The sequence below is a fragment of the Patella vulgata genome, chromosome 4 (assembly GCF_932274485.2).
Source record: "Patella vulgata chromosome 4, xgPatVulg1.2, whole genome shotgun sequence".
Lineage (NCBI taxonomy): Eukaryota > Metazoa > Mollusca > Gastropoda > Patellidae > Patella > Patella vulgata.
Genome location: NC_065882.2, coordinates 5,828,738 through 5,851,636, shown reverse-complemented (window position 1 = coordinate 5,851,636; position 22,899 = coordinate 5,828,738). Strand labels below are relative to the sequence as shown.

General features: G+C 35.7%; 1 protein-coding gene across 3 annotated transcripts in view; it reads right to left on the bottom strand.

Annotated features, from left to right (window-relative positions):
• The window catches only part of LOC126817362 (non-lysosomal glucosylceramidase), a 62,101-nt gene that overhangs the window by 30,334 nt on the left and 8,868 nt on the right, over positions 1-22,899 (bottom strand). The window contains exons 5-16 of one of the 3 annotated variants that reach the window (XM_050544289.2): positions 22,629-22,856; positions 20,675-20,777; positions 18,499-18,652; positions 16,510-16,635; positions 15,743-15,906; positions 13,940-14,044; positions 13,207-13,314; positions 12,247-12,398; positions 9,597-9,703; positions 8,651-8,903; positions 6,039-6,230; positions 3,694-5,456 (exon numbers count right to left, since the gene is read on the bottom strand). In XM_050544289.2, coding sequence (XP_050400246.1) covers positions 5,259-5,456; positions 6,039-6,230; positions 8,651-8,903; positions 9,597-9,703; positions 12,247-12,398; positions 13,207-13,314; positions 13,940-14,044; positions 15,743-15,906; positions 16,510-16,635; positions 18,499-18,652; positions 20,675-20,777; positions 22,629-22,856 — 1,890 coding nt within the window. In that variant the 3' untranslated portion in view covers positions 3,694-5,258. Of the gene's footprint in view, positions 1-3,693; positions 5,457-6,038; positions 6,231-8,650; positions 8,904-9,596; positions 9,704-12,246; positions 12,399-13,206; positions 13,315-13,939; positions 14,045-15,742; positions 15,907-16,509; positions 16,636-18,498; positions 18,653-20,674; positions 20,778-22,628; positions 22,857-22,899 lie in introns of those variants that run through there. The other 2 variants (XM_050544292.2, XM_050544294.1) reach the window with 2 other exon arrangements.

Below are 22,899 nucleotides of genomic sequence, written 5' to 3'. Positions count from 1 at the left end.
AATTTTGAAAAATAAATCATTTATGGCAAGGTTTGGGGGGATTTGTGTGGGACTTTTCACCACAAAAGGTCCCCAAACCTTGCCATGTCTAAAATAAGTTTTATATACTCCTTTAATGACATTCAGGGTACACTCGGCAAACCTTGGCAGATTCAGTTACTCTACATCTAGCCTCGGCTGTATGAAGGTAAGTGATATGTACCTACGCCTATACAATTGCAATGCTGCACCGGTTTACTTATTAGGAAAACTTGCCACTTATAAAAAGATGTTATCAAAATTGGGTTGTTTGATGCGTGGGTAGAATTTTCAGTGTAAACTTGTCCTTATTTGAAGAAAATCGGATAAACTTGTAAGAAAAACAGTTTCAGACTTTGAAATATTTGTATGATAAAACATTCTTCAAATGCGTCATCATGGGCAACGCCATTGGTAATCCGGGAACTTGAAAGTCTTTCCAATGGCGGACTTCATCCAGCCGAGGCTAGATGCAGGGTATACAACTGAGGCTAGATGTAGAGGTTTGCCGAGTGATTCAGAGTACTAATATTATTACCTAAATCGATAGAACAAATTATTGTGGGAACCCGACACCCAAAGGTCAAGGTCATTATGCACAAAATGTAAATATAGGTTAGTCTCTGTATTACAATCTGATCAAAATACAGATCTATATTTTGTTTCGTATTTTTATACTTTCGATGGCCTACACTACATGAAGATCTGACCAGTTGTAGTGGGAGGTCACATCACGGGTCATATGAGCAGCTTTTGACCCTATGATGTCAAACATTTGATTAACCAATCAGCGTCGATGTTTCTAGTAGGATACCCACGGTTCTGTGCATCATACGCCAAGAATTCGCTGGAACAGACCGTTTCATTGGCTAATCCCTCACATCAACCAGAACGCAGATTATATACCAACTCTTCAAGATCCTAGTGTAGTAAAGACAAATAGAATGAAATTTTGATCTATAAAAAGCGAAACGAGAGAGAGAGAGAGAGAGAAATGGGGTTTAAAGTCCACTCGACACAAACTAGGTCATTTCTGGACTAACATATGGTTTAATTTTATTTCAATAATTTGCTTCCGCGTAGGGGTGTTTAAGTAGCAGTGGGAAGAAACCGGAGGACCCGGAGAAAACCCACGAAGTTGGACAGGCGACCCTACTCCTTATCACCACATACAACCGGAGAATCGAAACCAAACCAGCTGACTCAATGACAGGCCTTATGATACAGCATGTACGTGCTAACCATTCGGCCATCCCCCCCCCCCCTCCTCCTCCGAAACGTAATAGGATTTGTGTTTTAATCAGAATGTGTCTATTATTATGGAATATTTACACTATTGTTAAAATATTTAACATATTTCACGATATAAGTTGTTGTTCGTATTTCAGAGGAGAGCCATTAAGGTGAGCGGCAGGCACTCAAGAGCAATCGTTCGCCCTAAAAAACAATAACTGTACTGGTATGTATTTACACATTATGATAATTCGTTATCCCGATTTATACATAAAAACACTAATGGAGGTAACTCTTCCTTCAGATAAAACACAAATTAAGACAACTGGCCCCGATTTCACAAAGCATTATCAGACTTAAGTTAAGAATTTACTCAAAATTGTTTGCCTTATTTTAACTAAAATATAGGCCTTTAAACTTTTGTTGTTTTAATGTATCAAATACATGAATAAGAAACTATGTGCAAAGTTTTGTGTTTCTGGATCAAAGATATTTCTCATAAACAGTGATTGAAAGTTGAGTAAATTCTTAACTTAAGTCGGAGAATGCTTTGTGAACTTGGGGCCGGGACATATATGAAATATACTTTTAGGCACTATTTCCAATTTATATCTCACGTTTACCGATAATGCTAGGTTTCCACTATCATGATTCGTGCTACGATTGAAATCATGGTTTTAATCGTGGAGTAATCGTGGTGATCCTATCAGGTTTTATCATATATTGAGGTCAGTCTTAGCAATCGTGTTGACCGTGTCGGAACATATCCAAACGTATCGGCACGTACCAGATCGTGGGCTAAATAGGGACAACCCTATTGTAACCATTCTGAAAAAAATCTATATTCCGTTTCGTTTTTTTTTTATACTTTTGATGGCCTACACTACATGAGGTGTAGTAAAAACAAATAAAACGTAATTTTGAACTATAAAAAAACGAAACGAAATAGGATCTGTGTTTTAATCAGATTGTATCGTAAGGCATCACACGACAGTGGAAACCTAGCATCAACATTTATTTTGTTTAAAGCGATAATTTCAGATTTTCTAAGAAAGTCAAAACATAATTATTTCTATGTCTTTTGCTCAATAGGTTATCAACTCACTATTATACGACCATGGGCATTATTTCCCACCCTTAAAAATCATTGACACAGGAAATAATAACACAATTACCTCCCTTATTTTCCTATTGCCTCCATGCATTAGCTACCTTCAAATGTTGGAATTTGAAGTTGAAAATGATATTTTTGCCAAGTGTCAATAGTGACTTATAGGATTAATAGGATTATTCTTTAACAAGGTAGGACGGTTTATGGATACCATCTATTTTAAGGCTTTATTTTAATAAATTTTAAAAATATAACTTAAAAATGTGAAATTGCAACTTTAAATAAGGATGTATTATTTGATTCCTAAGTAGACTTCTTATAAGTCATTGCAGTGTTGGCCTGTAAATCGATCTAATGAAAAATGCGATATTGACTATTGACATACACTGGTGTATAACAATGTCATCACCTAGTTGGCTTAAGCCACATAAATATTTGAACACCTGAATGTATCTGAACGACTGTAACTGAACGAGCAAAAGTTACATGATAAAATTTTGTTTGGATTTGCCGTATTAATGTGATACTTAAAGATGGGTTCCCAGAAAAGTATTGATTGGGTGGTTATTTCCAATAAAAGTATGGCAATTTTGGTATATATGGAAAGTAGAGATATCCAAACTTACTAGAAAAATACTGGATTCCCCGAAAAACACTCATGGAGCGTATACAGGACAAAAATGTAAGGGTTCCCATAATCAACAGCCCGACGATTAAGAATTTCTGCATGCGTGATGTCAAAGATCACACGCTTGATGTACAAGTTGATAAACGCTATAAAGAGTTAGACGTACAACACTCTCTGAGATAAAAATGACGGAAAAAGACGCGGGTAGTGGATAATCAGAGAATTTAATTAGGATTCGATATTTGTAATAAATAGTAAGCGATTAAAGACAACATCGTCTTATGTATGCAATGAATTCTCCTCTGATTTCCAAGACGTGACGTAAACATGACCTGGTTTGATCGAATTTTAATGGCAGGGCATTCCTTTGCAATTACAATGTTTGAGAAGGATTTGAAGCATAATTATGACAAATTAATTAGTTTGAATATGTTTTTAGTCCATATATACCATTAAATCACCCAGTTTGTACGCGGGAACCCATCTTTAAGCCAGATAAATGTTTAAACACCTCAATGTATCTGAACAAATGAAAGTAAATTGATAAAAATTTTGTTTGGAATGGCAGGATTAATGTAATGATTAATTCGACTGTGTCCAGTAGCTACTGGACAGAATGCTTGAAAAACATGAATTAATATTTCCTTGATCCTTCTAACTATCTAGACCTTCCTTTACCTCAAATTATGTGATGGCCATATCGTTAATTAAACGGAATGTATTTATTAATGTACATCATATTTATCGGATTATTACATGGAGAAAGTACCGGTACAACAAAGGATTATTTCATGAAGAAAGTACAACAAAATTTACTTAATAATAATAATAATGTTAATGACAATAAACTGTATAAAATGTTCCAAGAGGAAAAAAAATGAAAACATGTATGAACTTTAATTAAATTAAAAACAATGATCTAACAAAACTAATCTAAGACTAAAACAAAACAATAATATGCTTCTATGTACCACACAGTAAGTGAGCAAATTTGCATTTATAATGCACAAAGAAATACTAACATTAACAAACAAATAAAAAAAGATATTATTAGCGAACGTCCGAACAGGAAGATGCTGCATCGAATATTATGAATCATATTCATATGACGTAGTAATATTTAAAGTTTTAATTGTGGTCTGAAACCTTCTGTTTAAATAATGATAAGAGTTATGCCCCTTTATTTTCGGTAAAAATGTCCGAAAAGTAAAAATTTTGAAATAGCAACAGTGATTTAAATAATAAATCTACTGGTCCTGAGTTCTCAAAGCATTCTCAGAATTTACTCAAAATTGTTCTAATTTTGTCTAAATTATAGCCCTTTATAAAACTTTTGTTGTTTTAATGTCTCAAATACATCAATAAGAAACTATACACTTAGTATTGTGTTCCTGGATCAAAGATATTTCTCATAATAGTCATAAACAGTGACTGAATGTTGAGTAAATTCTCAACTTAAGTCTGAGAACGTTTTGTGAACTTGGGGCCTGGATTTCAACCAAGCATAAATATCTGCGAAAATACCACATGTATGATAAAATTATTAAAGATTAAAAATATAAATATTGAATTTCAGGTATTTCAATAAAGCATTAATGTTATCTACGTGTATGGTAAATTATTAACGATCATAAATATTGATGTTAATGATACATTATGTAAGATTTTGATACAGAACTAGCCATTCTTGCTATAATAGTTTGAAGCTAAGTCTCCCTCTTCCAGTTTTAGCTTAAATCAAAATATGTCTGAATTGTTCTAATCTACTTAATATCAGAGAAATCCGATGGCATTGAGAGTTGTTTATGGTTTGGATCAGTTAATTAATGTCTAATTAATAATTTAAAAAACATTTCAGGCCTAAAGAAAGACCTGCAATAGGCAGATTTATCTCTTGCATAATGTATGTTTAATATCGCAAACATCCGATGGCATCTAGAGTTGATTATGGTGTAGATAAGTTAATTAATGTCTAATTAATAATTTAAAAAACATTTCAGGCCTAAAGAAAGACCTGCAATAGGCAGATTTATCTCTTGCATAATGTATGTTTAATATCGCAAACATCCGATGGCATCTAGAGTTGATTATGGTGTAGATAAGTTAATTAATGTCTAATTAATAATTTAAAAAAACATTTCAAGCCTAAAGAAAGACCTGCAATAGGCAGATTTACCTCTTGCATAATGTATGTTTAACAAACACGGTAAAAAAAAATAAAACCCTTCAAAATTATTAACGATCGTAAATATTAACGTTAAGTTTGACTTAGTTAACTAGTAATTGGCGTTGAAATCTTTCAATTGCCCACTGTATAGCCCAGACACTAAGTGGTCTCATGTAACCTAGTGATCGATATCCTTTGGTGGACGTGTAAGCTTCTGGTGTCTGGAATTGTAGGCCTAATCCTTCCCAGCATGCATGGTATGCTCCCCATGCAGTCTGAAAGCCTTCGTCTAGCATACCCTGTAATGGTTAAACATACAATATTCATCTCTGGATGGAGTAACGTACATTGTTAGTAAATAAATAGATAGAACTCAATGACCATTGAATACCGCTCGGAATGCGGCAGGGATACACTCGAGTGAACCATTGAATAACCCGAGCGGTATGCAATGGTCATTGAGTTCTGTTTTTATTCTATAACTACATGTAAATCTCAAAATACATTGTACTATCCAGATTATCAAAAAAATCATCACCAATAACGTTAAATTCATCATAGGTTCCGCCCTTTTTTTTTTTACAAAAATCGTGGTTGCATTACAGTTTGATGTAATTCTGAACAAAAGTAGTACGTGTCCAAGCCATTGAATACAACCCATGATATTTGCTTGTATTTGTATGTAGTTATAGAATAGAAATGAAATGAAATGGGGTTTAACGTCCTACTGTTTTGCTCTGAACTGGGCTAATGAAGACGGGCATACGCCATACAGTGTGCTATGAGGCGTTTCCAACCAACAGAGGTGTTTTTCAACGGCCGAGGTTTCCTTTAAACACCATTTCGTTTTATTTTGTATTCTAGAATTCAACCAATCATACCTCTTGTATCATACTAGCAGCTAAACCATACGTAATACCCGTCCAAAATTCTTCTGATTGTGGACTACTTGTGTCTCGTGAACCGTCTGGTTTTGTGCCGTTGATGGCGCCCATCGTACCATTGGCATACTTCATCACATTATTATCAAACACAGTCTTTAAAGCTGTTCTTACTTTATCGGCTGGGAATACCTACAGAAAAATAAAAACTGGTTTAAAACAATCGTTTGGACATCTCTTTCAAGAAACAGAAAGAGAGAGAGAGAAATGAGGTTTAACGTCCACTCGACACAAACTAGGTCATTTCGGGACTAACATATGGTTTATTTTTAGTTTCAATAATCGCTTGTGTGTAGGGGGTCTTTCTTTAGCAGTGGGAGGAAACCAGAGAACCTGGGGAAAACCCACGAGGTTGGACAGGCAACCCTAATCCTTGTCACGTACAACCGGGGAATCGAAACCAAACCAGTTGACTCAATGACAGACTTTATGATACAGCGCGCACACACTAACCATTTGGCCATCCAACCCCCCTTTCAAGAAACAAAAGCACACAAGGTTGGACAGGCAACCCTACACCTTGTCACGTACAACCGGGGAATCGAAACCAAACCAGTTGACTCAATGACAGACTTTATGATACAGCGCGCACACGCTAACCACTCAGCCATCCAACCCCCCTTTCAAGAAACAAAAGCACACAAGGTTGGACAGGCAACCCTACACCTTGTCACGTACAACCGGGGAATCGAAACCAAACCAGTTGACTCAATGACAGACTTTATGATACAATGCGCACACACTAACCATTTGGCCACTCCCCCCCCCCACCACCACCACCCTTTGCCCTGTTAAGACCTTGCGTTGATTACCGTTACTTGCACTGAAATCCTGTTGGCCTCCATCTTCAATAGAAGGGGTTTTACCTTGCTTTAACTCCAAGGCCTTCACGTGATACCCTGGATATTTAGGAAATGAAATGAAATGAAATGGGGTTTAACGTCCCACTGTTTTGCTCCGAACTGGGCTAATGAAGACGGGCATATGCCATACAGTGTGCTATGAGGGAAATTTTGCCTGGACAGCAGCACCACGGCCTACTCTTATATCGAATTCCAACTGTCAAGGGATCTTTTACGTGCACGCCAATGTGTACACGGGACCTCGTTTTTTCGTCCCATCCGAACAAGGGGGAACCACGCCAGAAATGGATATTTAGGCACTAATTTCAATTGATTACTGATGCAGGTGGGAACCCTATCAGATTCCTCGATCATCGCGAATACCAAGTCTTGCATTTTCCAGCTAAAATGTCTACCTGTGATAATTGAGTTGCAAATTTCAAGGTTCGTTCAATGTCAAGGTTTCCGTGGAGGTCATGGCGCCATGTTTGATATGTTTAAAGTTACAATTTCAAATTTTTAAAATTTATTAAAATAAAGCACTAAAATAGATGGTATCTATAAACAGTCCTACCTTGTTAAAGAATAATCCTATTAATCCTATAATTCGCTATTGCCAGCTGAGAAATTGGCAAAAATATCATTTTCAACTTCAAATTCAAATGTTTGAAGATAGCTACTCCATGGTGGGGAATAGAAATCAAGGGTGGTAATTGGGAGATAATTGTGTTATTATTTCCGGTGTAAATGAGTTTTAAGTGTGAGAATGACACCTATGATCGTATAATAGTGAGTTGACAACCTATTGAGCAAAAGACATAGAAATAGTTATGTTTTGACTTTCTTAGAAAATATGAAATTGTAACTTTAACAGCCTCTGATTGGACGCTATTGTTCCCGTGTCTGCAGTAAAGGGAGATAACGTAGCTATAAGTTTGGGAACTGCAGACCAGTCTAGCATCACCTTGATGTTGTAAAACTCGTCATCGTTGCTTCAGGAACATGGTTGGCCTCTGGCTAGTGTGCCACCCTTTCTTCAAACCATTGATAATTAAATGTAACTTGTTATTCTCAAGAACCAAAGAAGTGATCGAATAACCTCTCTCATAATATGAACTCCTACTTAAAGTTAATTATAGTCTTCTGTCTCCAGCAAATAACTCCAATTTAACTGGTGTTTAAAACATTGATTAAAGATACATTATGGAAGATTAGATAAAGAGCTGGCAGTTCCCACTATAATAGTTAAAAAACTAGATAATGTAAAGGGAATATGCTGAAAATTTCAGTCAAATTACTTCACTTTAAGCCGAGAAAACCTTATTATAAAATCTTTGTAGCCTCGACTGTTATTGTTACAGCTTTCATGATAATTAACAAAGTCTTGATTATCCATTTATGTGTTTAATCATCAACTGATTCAAATCCAATGAAAATCGGATAGATAAAATGGCATCGAGAATTGATTATGGTCTTGGCAAGTTAATAAAGTCTAATTAATTAATTAATAGTTTATATAACACAGGGCCGTAACTAGCTGTTCCCAGGGGTGCTATAAAATTGACGGACAATGTATATCAATTTTTTTTTTATGTTCAAAAATTTGTTCAGGCTTAAGGAAAGACCTGCAATAGGCAGATTTAGCTCTTGCATAATGTATGGTTAATTTGTTGATAAATGTAGTCTAAAACATCCAGTTAATCTACTTACAGCTTCATCTACTATTTCAGATGCATGCAGAAACCATTGTCCAGACAGTTGATCGGCCATGATACTATCATGATGGCCGCTGTTGCTGCTATCGTACTGATAATATTTACCCGTCCATAACTTATCTTGATATGATTTCGCTCCTAGTTTTAGGATGGCCGCGAATTTATCGACATCTTCTGTTTTACCAAGTATAAAAGCCATTTCACACAACATTCGTAATGCAGCTAACCACAGACCTCCACAATAAGCACTAAGATAATAAAAAAACAAAATTATGATGAAATGAAATGGGGTTTAACGTCCTACTGTTCTGCTCCTATACTGGGCAATTTGCCCGGGCAGCAGCACTACGGACTACTCTTATATCGAATTCCAACTGTCAATGGATCTTTTACGTGCACGCCAATATGTACACAGGACCTCAGTTTTTCATACCATCCAAACGAATAGACACCTTCCTGCACCACTGACAAGGGGTAACCACGCCGGAAAATTCTGATGAACTTTCTCGTGCAACACTGGGAGCAAACCCGCAACCTCCGGGCAGGCAAGCCTGCATCTTACTCACTTACCCACCGTGGCTCCGCTAAGTTTCAGAATTAAGGTAATGGGATTTAAGAAACATATATATGACATCTGAAAGTCTGAAACTAACCGGGGGGTTGGATGGCTGAATGGTAAGCACGTGCGCGCTGTATCATAACGTCTGTCATTGAGTCAACTGGTGTGGTTTCGAATTCCCTGTTGTACGTGACAAGGAGTAGGGTCGCCTGTCCAACCTCGTGGGTTTTCTCCGGGTCCTTCTGTTTCCTCCCACTGCTAAACACCCCTACGCGCAAGCAAATTATTGAAATAAAATTAAACCATATGTTAGTCCCGAAATGGCCTAGTTTGTGTCGAGTGGACGTTAAACCCCATTTCTCTCTCTCTCTCTGAAACTAACCTTGCTCCTTGCATGGTCCACGCATCGTATGTTTGATCAGCATAACCAGAGTTATCTATAATACCATCACCATCTGTATCCCAATCTAACGAATGTTCCATTACTCCCTAAAATTACATTTAAACATTTTACAATAACTTCATCAACATATTATAACATATCACACATTACAATAACTTCATAAACATATTATAAAATATCACACATTACAATAACTTCATAAACATATTATAACATATCACACATTACAATAACTTCATCAACATATTGTAATATATCACACATTACAATAACTTCATCAACACATTATAAAATATCACACATTACAATAACATCATAAACATATTGTAATATATCACACATTACAATAACTTCATCAACACATTATAAAATATCACACATTACAATAACATCATAAACATATTGTAACATATCACACATTACAATAACTTCATCAACATATTGTAATATATCACACATTACAATAACTTCATCAACACATTATAAAATATCACACATTACAATAACTTCATAAACATATTATAACATATCACACATTACAATAACTTCATAAACATATTATAACATATCACACATTACAATAACTTCATAAACATATTATAACATATCACACATTACAATAACTTCATAAACATATTATAACATATCACACATTACAATAACTTTATAAACATATTATAACATATCACACATTACATGAAATGAAATGAAATGGAGTTTAAGATCCAATCATGTTAAACACAGATCCTATTTCGTTTCGTTTTTATAGTTCAAAATTTCTTTTTACTTGTCTTTACTACACTTGGATCTGGAAGAGTTGTTATTTAACTCGTGTTCTGAATGGTGTTAGGGATAAGTCAATGAAACGGTCTGTTACGGCGAGCTTTAGGCGTGTTTTTCACGGAACTGTGGGTTATCCACTAGTAACATCAATGCTGATTGGTTAATCAAATGTCTGATGTCATAGGGTCATAAGTCGGTCTTTTGACCCCTGACGTGACCTATCGCTATAACTTGTCCGATCTTCGTGTAGTGTAGGCCATCGAAAGTATAAAAAAATGAAACGAAATATAGATCTGTATCTTAATCAGATTGTTTAACGTCCTACTGTTCTGTTCCTACTGGGCTAATGAAGACGGGTATACGCCATACAGTGCTAAAATTTTGCCCGGACAGCAAATTTTAATTCCAACTGACAGGGTCTCGTGCATAGGACCTCGGTTTATCGTCCCATCTGAGCGATTATCCATTGCCAGACCCTCCGTCCTACACCAATGACAAGGGGGCACCACTCTGTAAAATCCTGCGGAGATCAAACATGTGATCTTCAGGTTAGCGAACCAACGTCCTGCTCACTGATCCACCATGGCTCCCAGGGCAGAAGGAAGTCTTGTCAAAGATTTAAACATACATCATGTAAGAGCTTAATCTACCTATTGCAGGTATTAGGCCATATTCCTGAAGCAATGGCCAGAGAAATCCCTCTCTGGCCATTGCTGGATTAGCTTCTGATACTTGCGCTTTTAAGGGAGTGTGTCTATTCTTCCCGTTCAATCAAATCTATCCAAAAGCACAGCAACATGACAGCCCTTCGTTTAATCAGGGGTCTTCCCTAAAACTTTGGACAGTGGTTTAAGGTATTAAAAACGGTGAAAGTTATGTTCGTCTCAAAACAATATTGTTTACATCATATCCCCAGAGTAAAAATCGTGTTGACAGTTGATAGCCTTGTTTGTCACACAATTAGTTTTTCTGCAATATTCTACTATGCACTGGTTAATTGGGCATAATAAAATCGTGAGTCATGACGTAACGTTATGTAAACATATTTGGTCCAATTTGGAGCTCTGTTTGGTATTGTTACGCAGTTAGCTATTGGTTGTTAATCGGACTAATGACCAGTCATAATTTAGAACAAGAATTTGCTTTGTTTACAGCAGTGAGTAGTGGGATTAGCTCTAATCAAACGAAACACTGCGAGGAGTATGGTATTAGGCCTGAAATTATTAATTAGACATTAATTAACTTATCCAGACCATACTCAACTCTCAATGTCAAGGCTAGGCTGCGATATTTCCTGGATTGAAATCCAATCTGCTGCTCAACGTTCATTGATGATTAAATCAAAAAAATGGATAATCAAGACTATGTTTTTTATCGTACCGACTTTAGTAATGATGTTCGAGGCTATGCCTAAAATTCAATCGCTAAATTCTCGGTTCAGAGTGGATCAATTTGACTGACGTTATCTAGTTTTTAACTATTATAGTGAGAGAGAGAGAGAGAGAGAGAGAGAGAGAAATGGGGTTTAACGTCCACTCGACACAAACTAGGTCATTTTGGGACTAACATATGGTTTAATTTTATTTCAATAATTCGCTTGCGCGTAGGGGTCTTTAGCAGTGGGAGGAAACCGGAGGACCCGGAGAAAACCCACGAGGCTGGACAGGCTACCCTACTCCTTGTCACGTACAACCAGAGATTCGAAACCACGCCAGTTGACTCAGTGACAGGCTTTATGATACAGCGCGCACATGCTAACCATTCAGCCATCCAACTCCCCATTTTAGTGAGAACTGCCAGCTCGTTATCTAATGTATTTTTAATGAAATAAGAATAATAATCGTACCAGAGCAACAGGATACATTTCTTCTAGATATTTTCTATCTGTCAGGGCTATATAATCACGATAAACTTGTAAAACAAACTTCATATTTAAATCTTTCCAATCATGGGTAGGATGGACGGTATAACAATTCACTCGCTTCCATGGTTCATCCTCTAAAAATAATATATGTAAAATGAAACAAATGAATGATAGAAATAAGATTAACTTTATTCCAATGTTGTTCCATTTGGCTATTAGTAGTAACAGGTTTAACTAAAGGTTTTATAAATAATTAATTACTTATCTATGCTCATTATCGAACTCAGTCAAGACATTCATCTAATGCACATGATTATGAAGATTCTACCTCAATAACAAGCAGAATTTTTATGTTCCAAAACAACCATTTTAAAGGGACAATAACACTCTTGCTGGCTTGACATCTCCAGAAAATAAAAAATAGCCTTATTCTAAGTACTAGATGTGTTAGTGTCTTACCTGTTGTGTAAATCATCCATTAAACCCTATTTTACTTGTCCAGAGGGTTCAAAAATATTTTTAAATCCAAGTCACATTTGAAAAGCTTTACGTCAGGCTTTTCAAATCATTTAGTTGAATTTTTCCAATTTTTTAAATTAGGTGTGTTAAGATGAAATTTGTATCATCAATTAATTGGAATATTGTAAAATAGTACAATTTGTTGACCAGCAACAAATACTTTATAATCATTTGAAAGTTTTACAATTTGTGAGCTGTTCCCACAAATACTCGACAGCCCATAAGCTTTCCAAAAATACAATTCTTTTTAAAATTTGTTGTATCATTTGGAGTTCGGCTCATTCACAGCAACAAGAATGCCTACGGTTTATACTTTTGTGCCCGTAGTATATAACGAACTTGTGTGACAAGCGCCTGGTTTTGTGAGAGAGGGTAACATTTATTTAGCGCAAAACGGACGGTGAAAAATATTATTTTGCTTACCAGGATCCCCCATATCGTGTGGTACTGTATTAGCCACATGTGTTGGACCCTTTGCTCCATGCATCAAATATTTCATACATGTATCGTCATTCTTTACTATTGTAGCAGCTGAAAATATTACATTTATATTAGTTTCTTAAACATACATTATGTTAGATTTAGATAAAGTGCTAGCCATTCTTGCTATAATATTATTATATTATTGTAATTACATAATACCCATGTTATATTTCAAATATAATTGTAATTACATAATGCCCATGTTATATTGTAAATATAATTGCAACTACATAATGCCCATATTATACTGTAAATATAATTGTAATTACATAATATCCATGCCATATTGGAAATATAATTGTAATAACATAATATCCATGCCATGTTGTAAATATAATTGTAATTACATAATACCCATGTTATATTGTAAATATAATTGTAATTACATAATACCCATGGTATTTTTCAAATATAATTGTAATTACATAATACCCATGTTATATTGTAAATATAATTATAATTACATAATACCTGTGCCATATTGTAAATATAATTGTAATTACATAATACCCATGTTATATTGTAAATATAATCTTAATTACATAATACCAGTGTTATATTGTAAATATAATTGTAATTACATAATACCTATGTTATATTGTAAATATAATTGTAATCATACTTTAACTTGCCCATATTCATATTTTAAAGATAACTGTAATTGTTAACTTACCATAATCATATTGTAATGATAATTGTAATTTAGGCCAGAGCATGATGAGTGAGAAAGATGCATAGTGATGAACATCATATGTATTATACATTCTATATTCCATACCTAAAAATATAATTCAAGTCAAAAAGAAAGTTCATCCTGAATTTCCGGCATCAGTGATGCAGGACGGAGGGCCTGACAAGGACAGCTGGAGGTCGGGTGTTCGATCCCTGCATTGGCCGAGAAAGTTCATCCAGATTTTCCGGCGTAGTTCCCCCTTGTCAGTGATGCAGGACGGAGGGCCTGACAAGGACAGCTGTCTAGTCTTTCGGATGGGACAAAAAACCAAAGTCCTGTGTACACATTGGCATGCACGTAAAAGATCCCTTGACAGTTGGAATTTGATATAAGAGTAGGCCATAGTGCTGCTGTCCGGGCAAAATTTCCTTCATAGCACACTGTATGGCATATGCCCGTCTTCATTAGCCCAGTTCGGAGCAGAACAGTAGCACGTTAAACCCCATTTCATTTCATTTCATTTCAAAAACCTCATCCCAACTACATTCTCAAAATGTTCCTGTTACTTCCAGTTCTTTGCTTGTATGCTAACTGCCGAAAAGCAGGGATACAGTCCAGGTGTAAAAACAGTGTCATAGTATAATATGCACCAAATTATTCTTAACTCATTACTCATCTTTAATTTGTTGTATTTAAATTCAAAACATAAGGTTGGTCGAATAAAGTATTTAGTTCAGAGATCTTCAACATCTGTTGATATATCCCCCCCCCCCCCAACCCCTCATGAAGACATGGACTAAATAGTAAAACAATTATTGGAAAGGTGCCGATTTTTAAATAGGTAAGGCTTATGTCGACTTTTCAACTCAAAGCAGTGTGTTGCAAGTGTGCTTATGTCGATCAATCATATCAGCAACTGAGAGCAACTGAATTCGGATTGCTCTTGTCAACTTGGAACTGATAGCGATTAAAATTAACACATCTGTTAATTTATTCATCACATGATCAACAAAATGATGAATACCTTAGAGGAAGCACCCCAAAGGCATTTCCAGTCTTGTCACAATTCTATTAATACATTATTGTGCACATCATCAACATTTGAAAAGTGGGCGTCTTCTTTTGCTTCTGTTTTGCTTATTTATAAAGTCACATGACACAAGTCTCTTATCACGTGATATTATATCCATGGAAACGAGTCGACGCTAGTTGTAAGAGTGATTATGTCAATAGCAACTAGTTGCAGAAAGTTAACCATGGGCAACAGACTTCAACTGACTGGAGAGAGAGAGAGAAATGGAGTTTAACGTCAACTCGACACAGACTAGGTTATTTCGGGACTAACATATGCTTTTAATTTAATTTCAATAATTCGCGTGCGCGTAGGGGTCTTTACCAGTGGGAGGAAACCGGAGGACCCGGAGAAAACCCACGAGGTTGGACAGGCAACCCTACTCCTTGTCACGTACAACCGGGGATTCGAAACCACGGCTGTTGACTCAATGACAGGCCTTAAGATACAGCGTGCGCGTGCTAACCATTCGACCATTGTTCGCCTTATTTTAACTAAACAATAGCCCTTTATAAAACTTTTGTTGTTTTATTGTATCAAATACATCAATAAGAAACTATGTGCAAAGTTTTGTGTTTCTTCATCAAAGACATTTCTCATAAATAGTGATTGAAAGTTGAGTAAATTCTTAACTTAAGTCTGAGTCGAATGCTTTGTGAACTTGGGGCCAGACCTTAACAGCCAAGACCACCAGTGTTTCATATGTAATTATAAATGTGACCAAACCTTACCTTCTAAATATCCAAATCGGCCAATATCTTTAACATATGGGTGTAAACTGATGTCAGCCTTAAAATCTTTATCTGTTTCATACGGATCTAACCAAACTGTTCCACCATCACTCACAAAATATAACTCATTAAACAGAGCAGATTTATACCAACTTGGTAATTTACTGTAGAAAATAAAAACATAGTTAAAGATGGGTTCCCAGAAAAGTATTTATCGGGTGGTTATTTCCAATAAAAATATAGCAATTTTGGTATATATGGAAAGTAGAGATATCCAATCTTACAAGAAAAATACTGGATTACCCGAAAAACACTCATGGAGCAGTTTCAAAAATGAGCTAAAAACTCAATGAAATAAAGATCAATTTTCCTTAACTTGAGTAGTCAATATTTACCTTTAAGTTATGGGCCTTTGAAGTTTACATTGGGGATACTCGATCTGGAATCAAATTCTCACAATTCGAAAAATAGTGTCAATCGAGTGAAAAGGAGAATTTCGGAGTACAACGTATGTGGCGAATGCATAAAAAATATCTCAACCAATCATGACAGTTGAAACCCATTTTGTTACTTAAAATACGTCACGATTCTACTCACACCACCTCAGCTGTCAGGACTGGCAGAACTGTGACAGGACTGAATTCCTTATCACTTGATTGAAATTATGTCAATACGGGGCTTTCCTTATTAACAATCGAGCACCGGCTATTAGTTTCTACTGATATTACCCTCTCTAAGAAATGAAATGAATAAATATTTCTACGAACCTTGCATTAAGGATGGGATCCTGCCATTTGATTATTTCTTTCTCCCATACTGGATATCTGTTTAAGGCATGTTTACATAAGTTAGGAGCAGCTTTACCCTCCGTACCAAACCATCGAGTATAACGCCTGTCATTAAAAAATCGAAACAAATCTTTATACGACATTTAGAAAGGAAAAATTTACATAATAAAACAGGCGTTATAACGAAACAGCCATTTCATTCTTTTTTTCCCTACATCTAAATTACACATGTAGAATTGCTATGACACAAATAATTGAGCTTTTCAAGACTGATCCCAATGGATCAAACTGGATTCACATCTAAAGAACTATCGCAATGGATAGCTCAACAATAAGATTTAGTCCTAAAGGGTCCCCTATAAATACTGTAATGTAAAATCTGATTAGCATTTGAAGAGAGAGAAAGAGAGAGAGAGGGGGTCATTTCGGGACTAACATATGGTTCAATTCTATTTCAATAATTGCGTTTAGGGGTCTTTAGGGGTTTTTAGCAGTGGGAGGAAGCTAGAGGACCTGGAGAAAACCCATGAGGTTGAACAGGTGACCCTAATCCTTGTCACGTACAATCAGGGTATCGAATCCACGCCAGTTGACTCAATGACAGACCTTAAGATACAATGCGCATACGCTAACCATTCAGCCATCCAACCCCCGCCGATATGAAATTGGAGAGAGAGAGAGAAAGAGAAATGGGGTTTAACGTCCACTCGGGACTAACATATGGTTCAATTTTATTTCAATACTTCGCTTGCGCATAGGGGTCTTTAGCAGTGGGAGGAAACCGGAGGACCCGGAAAAAACGCACGAGGTTGGACAGGCGACCCTACTCCTTGTCACATACAACCGGGTAATCGAAACCCCGCCAGTTGACTCAGTGACAGGCTTTATGACACAATGCGCACATGCTGACCATTCAGCCATCCAACCCCAGCTGATTAGAAATTGGAGAAATCGTCCCAGGTGATGCAGTCTAGAAGTGGTCTCACCGTTGCATGGGTGACAGTCAATTGTTCTGCGTCTGAATGCTATATATAGCAAAACAAGAATATACATTCATCCCATCATACAAAACCAGGCATTCAAACTGTTTATCACTCTTAAAGCCATTAGAATCAAAGTCATCATTTTCCAAAGCATCAACAAATCAAAGTACTTGTCATAGAATTCAGTCAACACATTCACCTAATGAGCATTTACCTCCATTAAAAGCAAAGCTATTGTGTAACTGTTCCAACAGATGTGAATATTGTTCAAAGTAGAAATGCTCATCATCGAAGATTGAACAGAGGAAAATCACCCTTCACCATTTCATATTTTTAAGTTATATTTTTAAATGTATTAAAATAAAGCCTTAAAATAGATGGTATCTATAATCCTACCTATAATCCTATAATTCACTATTGCCAGTTGAGAAATTGGCAAAAATATCATTTTCAACTTCAAATTCAAACGTTTGAAGATAGCTATTCCATGGTGGGGAATAGGAAAACAAGGGAGGTAATTGGGGGGGGGGGGTAATTGTGTTATTATTTCCGGTGTGAAGATTTTTAAGTGTGAGAAAGATAACCTAGTGATAATAGTGAGTTGACAACCTATTGAGCAAAAGACATAAAAAATAATTAAATTTTGAGTTTCTTAGAAAATATGAAATTATAACTTTAAACCAGTGATTCTCAACCAGTGTTCCGCGAAATTTTGAACGGCACACTAAGAAAATGCGAAAAACCACATGATCCCAATTGAGTATTCACTGGTGTCTACTGATAAGCTGTGTTTTTCTTTACTTAGTTTGAGTCATTCTATATGTCTATGACAAGTCTCTGTCTACGGTTGTATTCCGTCTGACTTATCATGTTTTTATTTTGCAAAATTTAGCCAGGTGTGCCGCTATTTTTTCATGTGTTCCAAGGTGTGCCGTTGGCAAAAAAAGGTTGAGAACCACTGGTTTAAACAATAAGCGTTATTTACCTTGCATAGTATTGTTCTTTAGCACCGAATTGTATAATAGGCATATCCCATACTAACGAGAAGTCTAGTGACTGTGATGACGAGGGTTGGACGGTACAGGAAGCACAGACTGCTGCTCCTATATCTTTACCTTTATCACCACCAGGTGGCGCAACTGTAGAAGAAATAACGTTAATAATTCATTATACTAAGACTCATACATGTATATACTGTTGGCTTGGTAAACAAAACATTAATAATTCCTTAAACAAAATTTGTTGGGTGAGAAAGTTCGAGATTGTCCAGCGTGGTTTACCTTGTCAGTGGTGCAGGACGGAGGGCCTGACAAGGACAGTTGTCTAGTCATTTGATGGGTCGAAAAACTGAGGTTATGTGTACACATTGACGTGCTCGTAATTGTTCCCTTGGAAGTTGGAATCCAATATAAGAGTAGGCCGTAATATGCTTTAATTCTGTTCAGTATATACAAATATGTGATAAAATGAAACAAAGGCCACCTATAAGTGTACAATCTCTTTCGATGGACCTCTTTTTGATTCCAAAATTAACTACCATTGTTCTCCTGATTTCTTAATTGAATATCAATATGGATACATTTTAGTGTGGATTATGATGATCAACAGTTTTAATATTAAACATATATTATGCAAGGGGTAAATCTGCCTATTGCAGGTCTTTCTTTAGGTCTGAAATGTTTATATAAACTATTAATTAGACATTAATTAACTTATCCAGACTATAATCAATTCTCGATGGCATCGCTAGCCTGCGATCTTTATTGGATTAGGTTCCGATTTGCTGTTCGACTTCCATTCATAATTAAATCATGAAATGCATAATCGAGACTATGTATTTTATCCTACCGACTATAGTAATGATGATCGAGGCTAGGCCGAAAATTCAATCGCTAAAATCTTGGTTCATAGTGGATCAATTTGACTGACATTTTCAGCAAATTCTCTTTACAGTATTTTGTTTAACTATTATAGTGAGAACTGCCAGCTCTTTATCTAATCTCCCATAATGTATCTTTAATTTTTGTATATCAAACTACATCAACAACATTTCAAAATCGACACCAGAGATAAGTTTACCCTCTTTCTTTATCTCTGGTAAAACTTGACGATCATTTTGAATGTCACATGATGTATCCTTCTGTCGGTCGCTTCTCAAAGATCAAAGATGGCGACTCAAACTCGTATTTCTTCACATATTTAGCCAAATCATTCACACTGTGTGTTAAATATAGTTCTCAGTAAATCATCAAATCAGTTATTTTCGAATGAACTTTTCATGTGGAAAATGTTCTAAGGATCATTAATATGTAACTCATGCAAGGAATCGATGCCTGATTGTCGAGAAATCAGCAGCATTTCATTCTAACAAATCCTGCCAATGAGGAGCCACTAGGGTCGAAGCTTAGGAACCGTTTTCACACTGATTAATGGCCGGCGAGTTTTACCAGCGATAAACAAAGGGTCAAGTTATATCTGGGATTGAGATTGCGGAATGCCTAGCCAAACAAAATAATGTACAACAAGCCAACAGTGAGGCTAATATCCCCCGCCAAAATCAGAAAATAAATAGATGACACATTAATTAATTGCATGTTTATCTTTTTCAAAAGTATCAAGCAATCAAACTGATTGTCAACTATACACTAAGTTTCATCTCTCTCTATCAGATAGAATCAACCTAACGAACATCAACATCAAGTTTAAACATTCTACGTCAATTAAAAGCAGAGTTGTTATGTTCCAAAGTCTAGACCAATCAAATTGCTTATCGCTCTGCTTACCCTCAGCAGAAAATGTTCATTATCGAACTTAGTGAAGGTATTGCTGTGATGAAACTACACACCAAGTTTCATCTCTCTCACTTAATTAGAACTAAAGTTATCGTGTCCCAAAGCATCAACCAATCAAATTGCTTATCTCTGCTTACCCTAAGCAGAAAATGCTCATCTTCAAAATCCATCAAGGTTTCGACCTAATAAACACCCATACCAAGTTTGAACATTCTAGCTCAATTAGAAGGAGAGTTATTGTGTCCCAAAAAGTGTGACGGACAGACAGACGGACGGACAGACAGACCGACGAACCCATTTTAATAGTCCCCTGCTTTCTTCGAAAGGCGGGGGACAATAAAACTATTTACAGAAGATGACCAAACCTACCTGGTGTATTACCAAGTTTACCATCTTCATGTAAATCACACCATAAATCCTCACCAGTACCATGAGGGTCAAAGTTCACGGCCGTAGATATATCCACACCATCCTAAATTAGGTTATAAATAGTCAAATGAAATTGAATATTTCGAACTTTGACTCATTGATAACTGACTTAAACATGCATTATGTAGGCCTGAAATGTTATCTAAATTATTAATTAGACATTAATTAACTTATCCAGACCATAACCAACTCTTGATGCCATCGCTAGCAGAATGGAATACAGTGTTTAAAAAATAGATATATGTAAAAATGGATAATCAAGACTTTGTTTTTTATTGTACAGACTTTAGTAATGTTGATCGAGGCTAGCCGAAAATTCAAAAGCTAATATCTTGGTTCAGAATGGAGCAATTTGCCTGAAATTTTCAGCATATTCTATCTACATTATCTATTTTCTAAGTATTATGCTAGGTTCACACTGTCATGCGATACGTTATGATACGATCACTGTAACCCAGGTATCGTTTAATCTTGTGTATCTCGCACTAATTTCTTTCACATTCGTTTAATATCAAATCTTTGTTTAAAAATTCGCAAAAATCATTTAAAATCACCAAAAATCATCTAATTTGTACATGTGTCCAGTTTAAAACTGACTGATTAATTTTGATAATGAGTGTCCAATTTACAAGTATTTAATTTCCTGATCACTGTTCAAAAATTAATCATTATACATCATTAATCAATTGGGTTGTTTATTTTTTAACAATGATTGAGAAATTAAACTCTTGTAAATTGGACACTCACTATCAAAATTGAATGGTCAGCTTTAAACTGGACAGAAGTACAAATTAAATGATTTATGGTGATTTTAAACAGTTTTTACAAATTTTTAAACAAAGATTGGATATTAAATGAATGTGAAAGAAATTAAACGATGCCTGGGTTACAGTGGATTGTCCCTATTGAGTCCACGATTTGCTACATGCAGATACGATATGATATGTTTTGATACGAACAACACAATTGCTACGACTGACCTCAATATATTAAAGATGGGTGTTTTTCGGGTAATGCAGTATTTTTCTAGTAAGATTGGGTGTCTCCACTTTCCATACATGTATATACCGAATTTACCATACTTCTATTGGAAACAACCGGCCGATAAATACTTTCGCGACAATGTATCTTTAAAGGCTTAATACCACTCTTGTTGTAACTGAATAATATGTCCCAATCTTTATTCTGGTCAACAAATTGTACTATTTTACAATATTCCAATTAATTGATGATACAAATTTCATCTTAACACACCTTATTTAAAAATTTTGAAAAATTCAACATAATGGTTTGAAACGTCTAATGTAAACCTTTTCAAATGAAACTTCGATTTAAAAATATTTTCGAACCCTCTGGACAAGTAAAATAGGATGTAATGGATAATTTACACAACAAGACACTTAAACATCTAGTACTTAGATAGAGATATTATTTATTTTCTGGAGCTTTCAAGCCAGCAAGAGTGTTATTGTCCCTTTAATATATTGGCATATCAACAATCTGGTTAAAACACAGATCCTATTTCGTTTCATTTTTATAGTTCAAAATTTCGTTTTACTTGTCTTTACTATACTAGGATCTGGAAGAGTTGTTATCATTGAGGTGTTCTGAATGATGTGAGGGAATAGCTAATGAAATGGTCTGTTACGGCGAGCTTTAGGCATGTTTTGCATGGAACTGTGGGTAATCCACTAGTAACATCAATGCTGATTGGTTAATCAAATGTCTGACGTCATAGGATCAAAAGTTGCTCGTATGACCTCTGACGCGACTTATCGCTACAACAGGTCAGATCTTCATGTAGTGTAGGCTATCGAAAATATAGAAAAAATGAAACAAAATATAGATCTGTATTTTAATCAGATTGGCGTATCAAAAAATTAAATGTACGTACCTTAGCTGAAGCCGAGATACCATATGTACAATCCATACTTCTAAATGTCTGTTTTATTGAAACACCAGTTACCTCCCCTACATTAAACACTTCACTCGTTACTCCTTTATTACTATCCTCCTTGCTACCTTGACCATTCTGGAAGGTGAACGTTATACTAACGTCTAGTTCATCTGGACTATTATTCTCTATTGTCCAGACAAATACAGCAGTAGGTAAGCATGTCTCCTGCAATGAGAAATATGTAATTCATCCATAAAGGTCATACGAA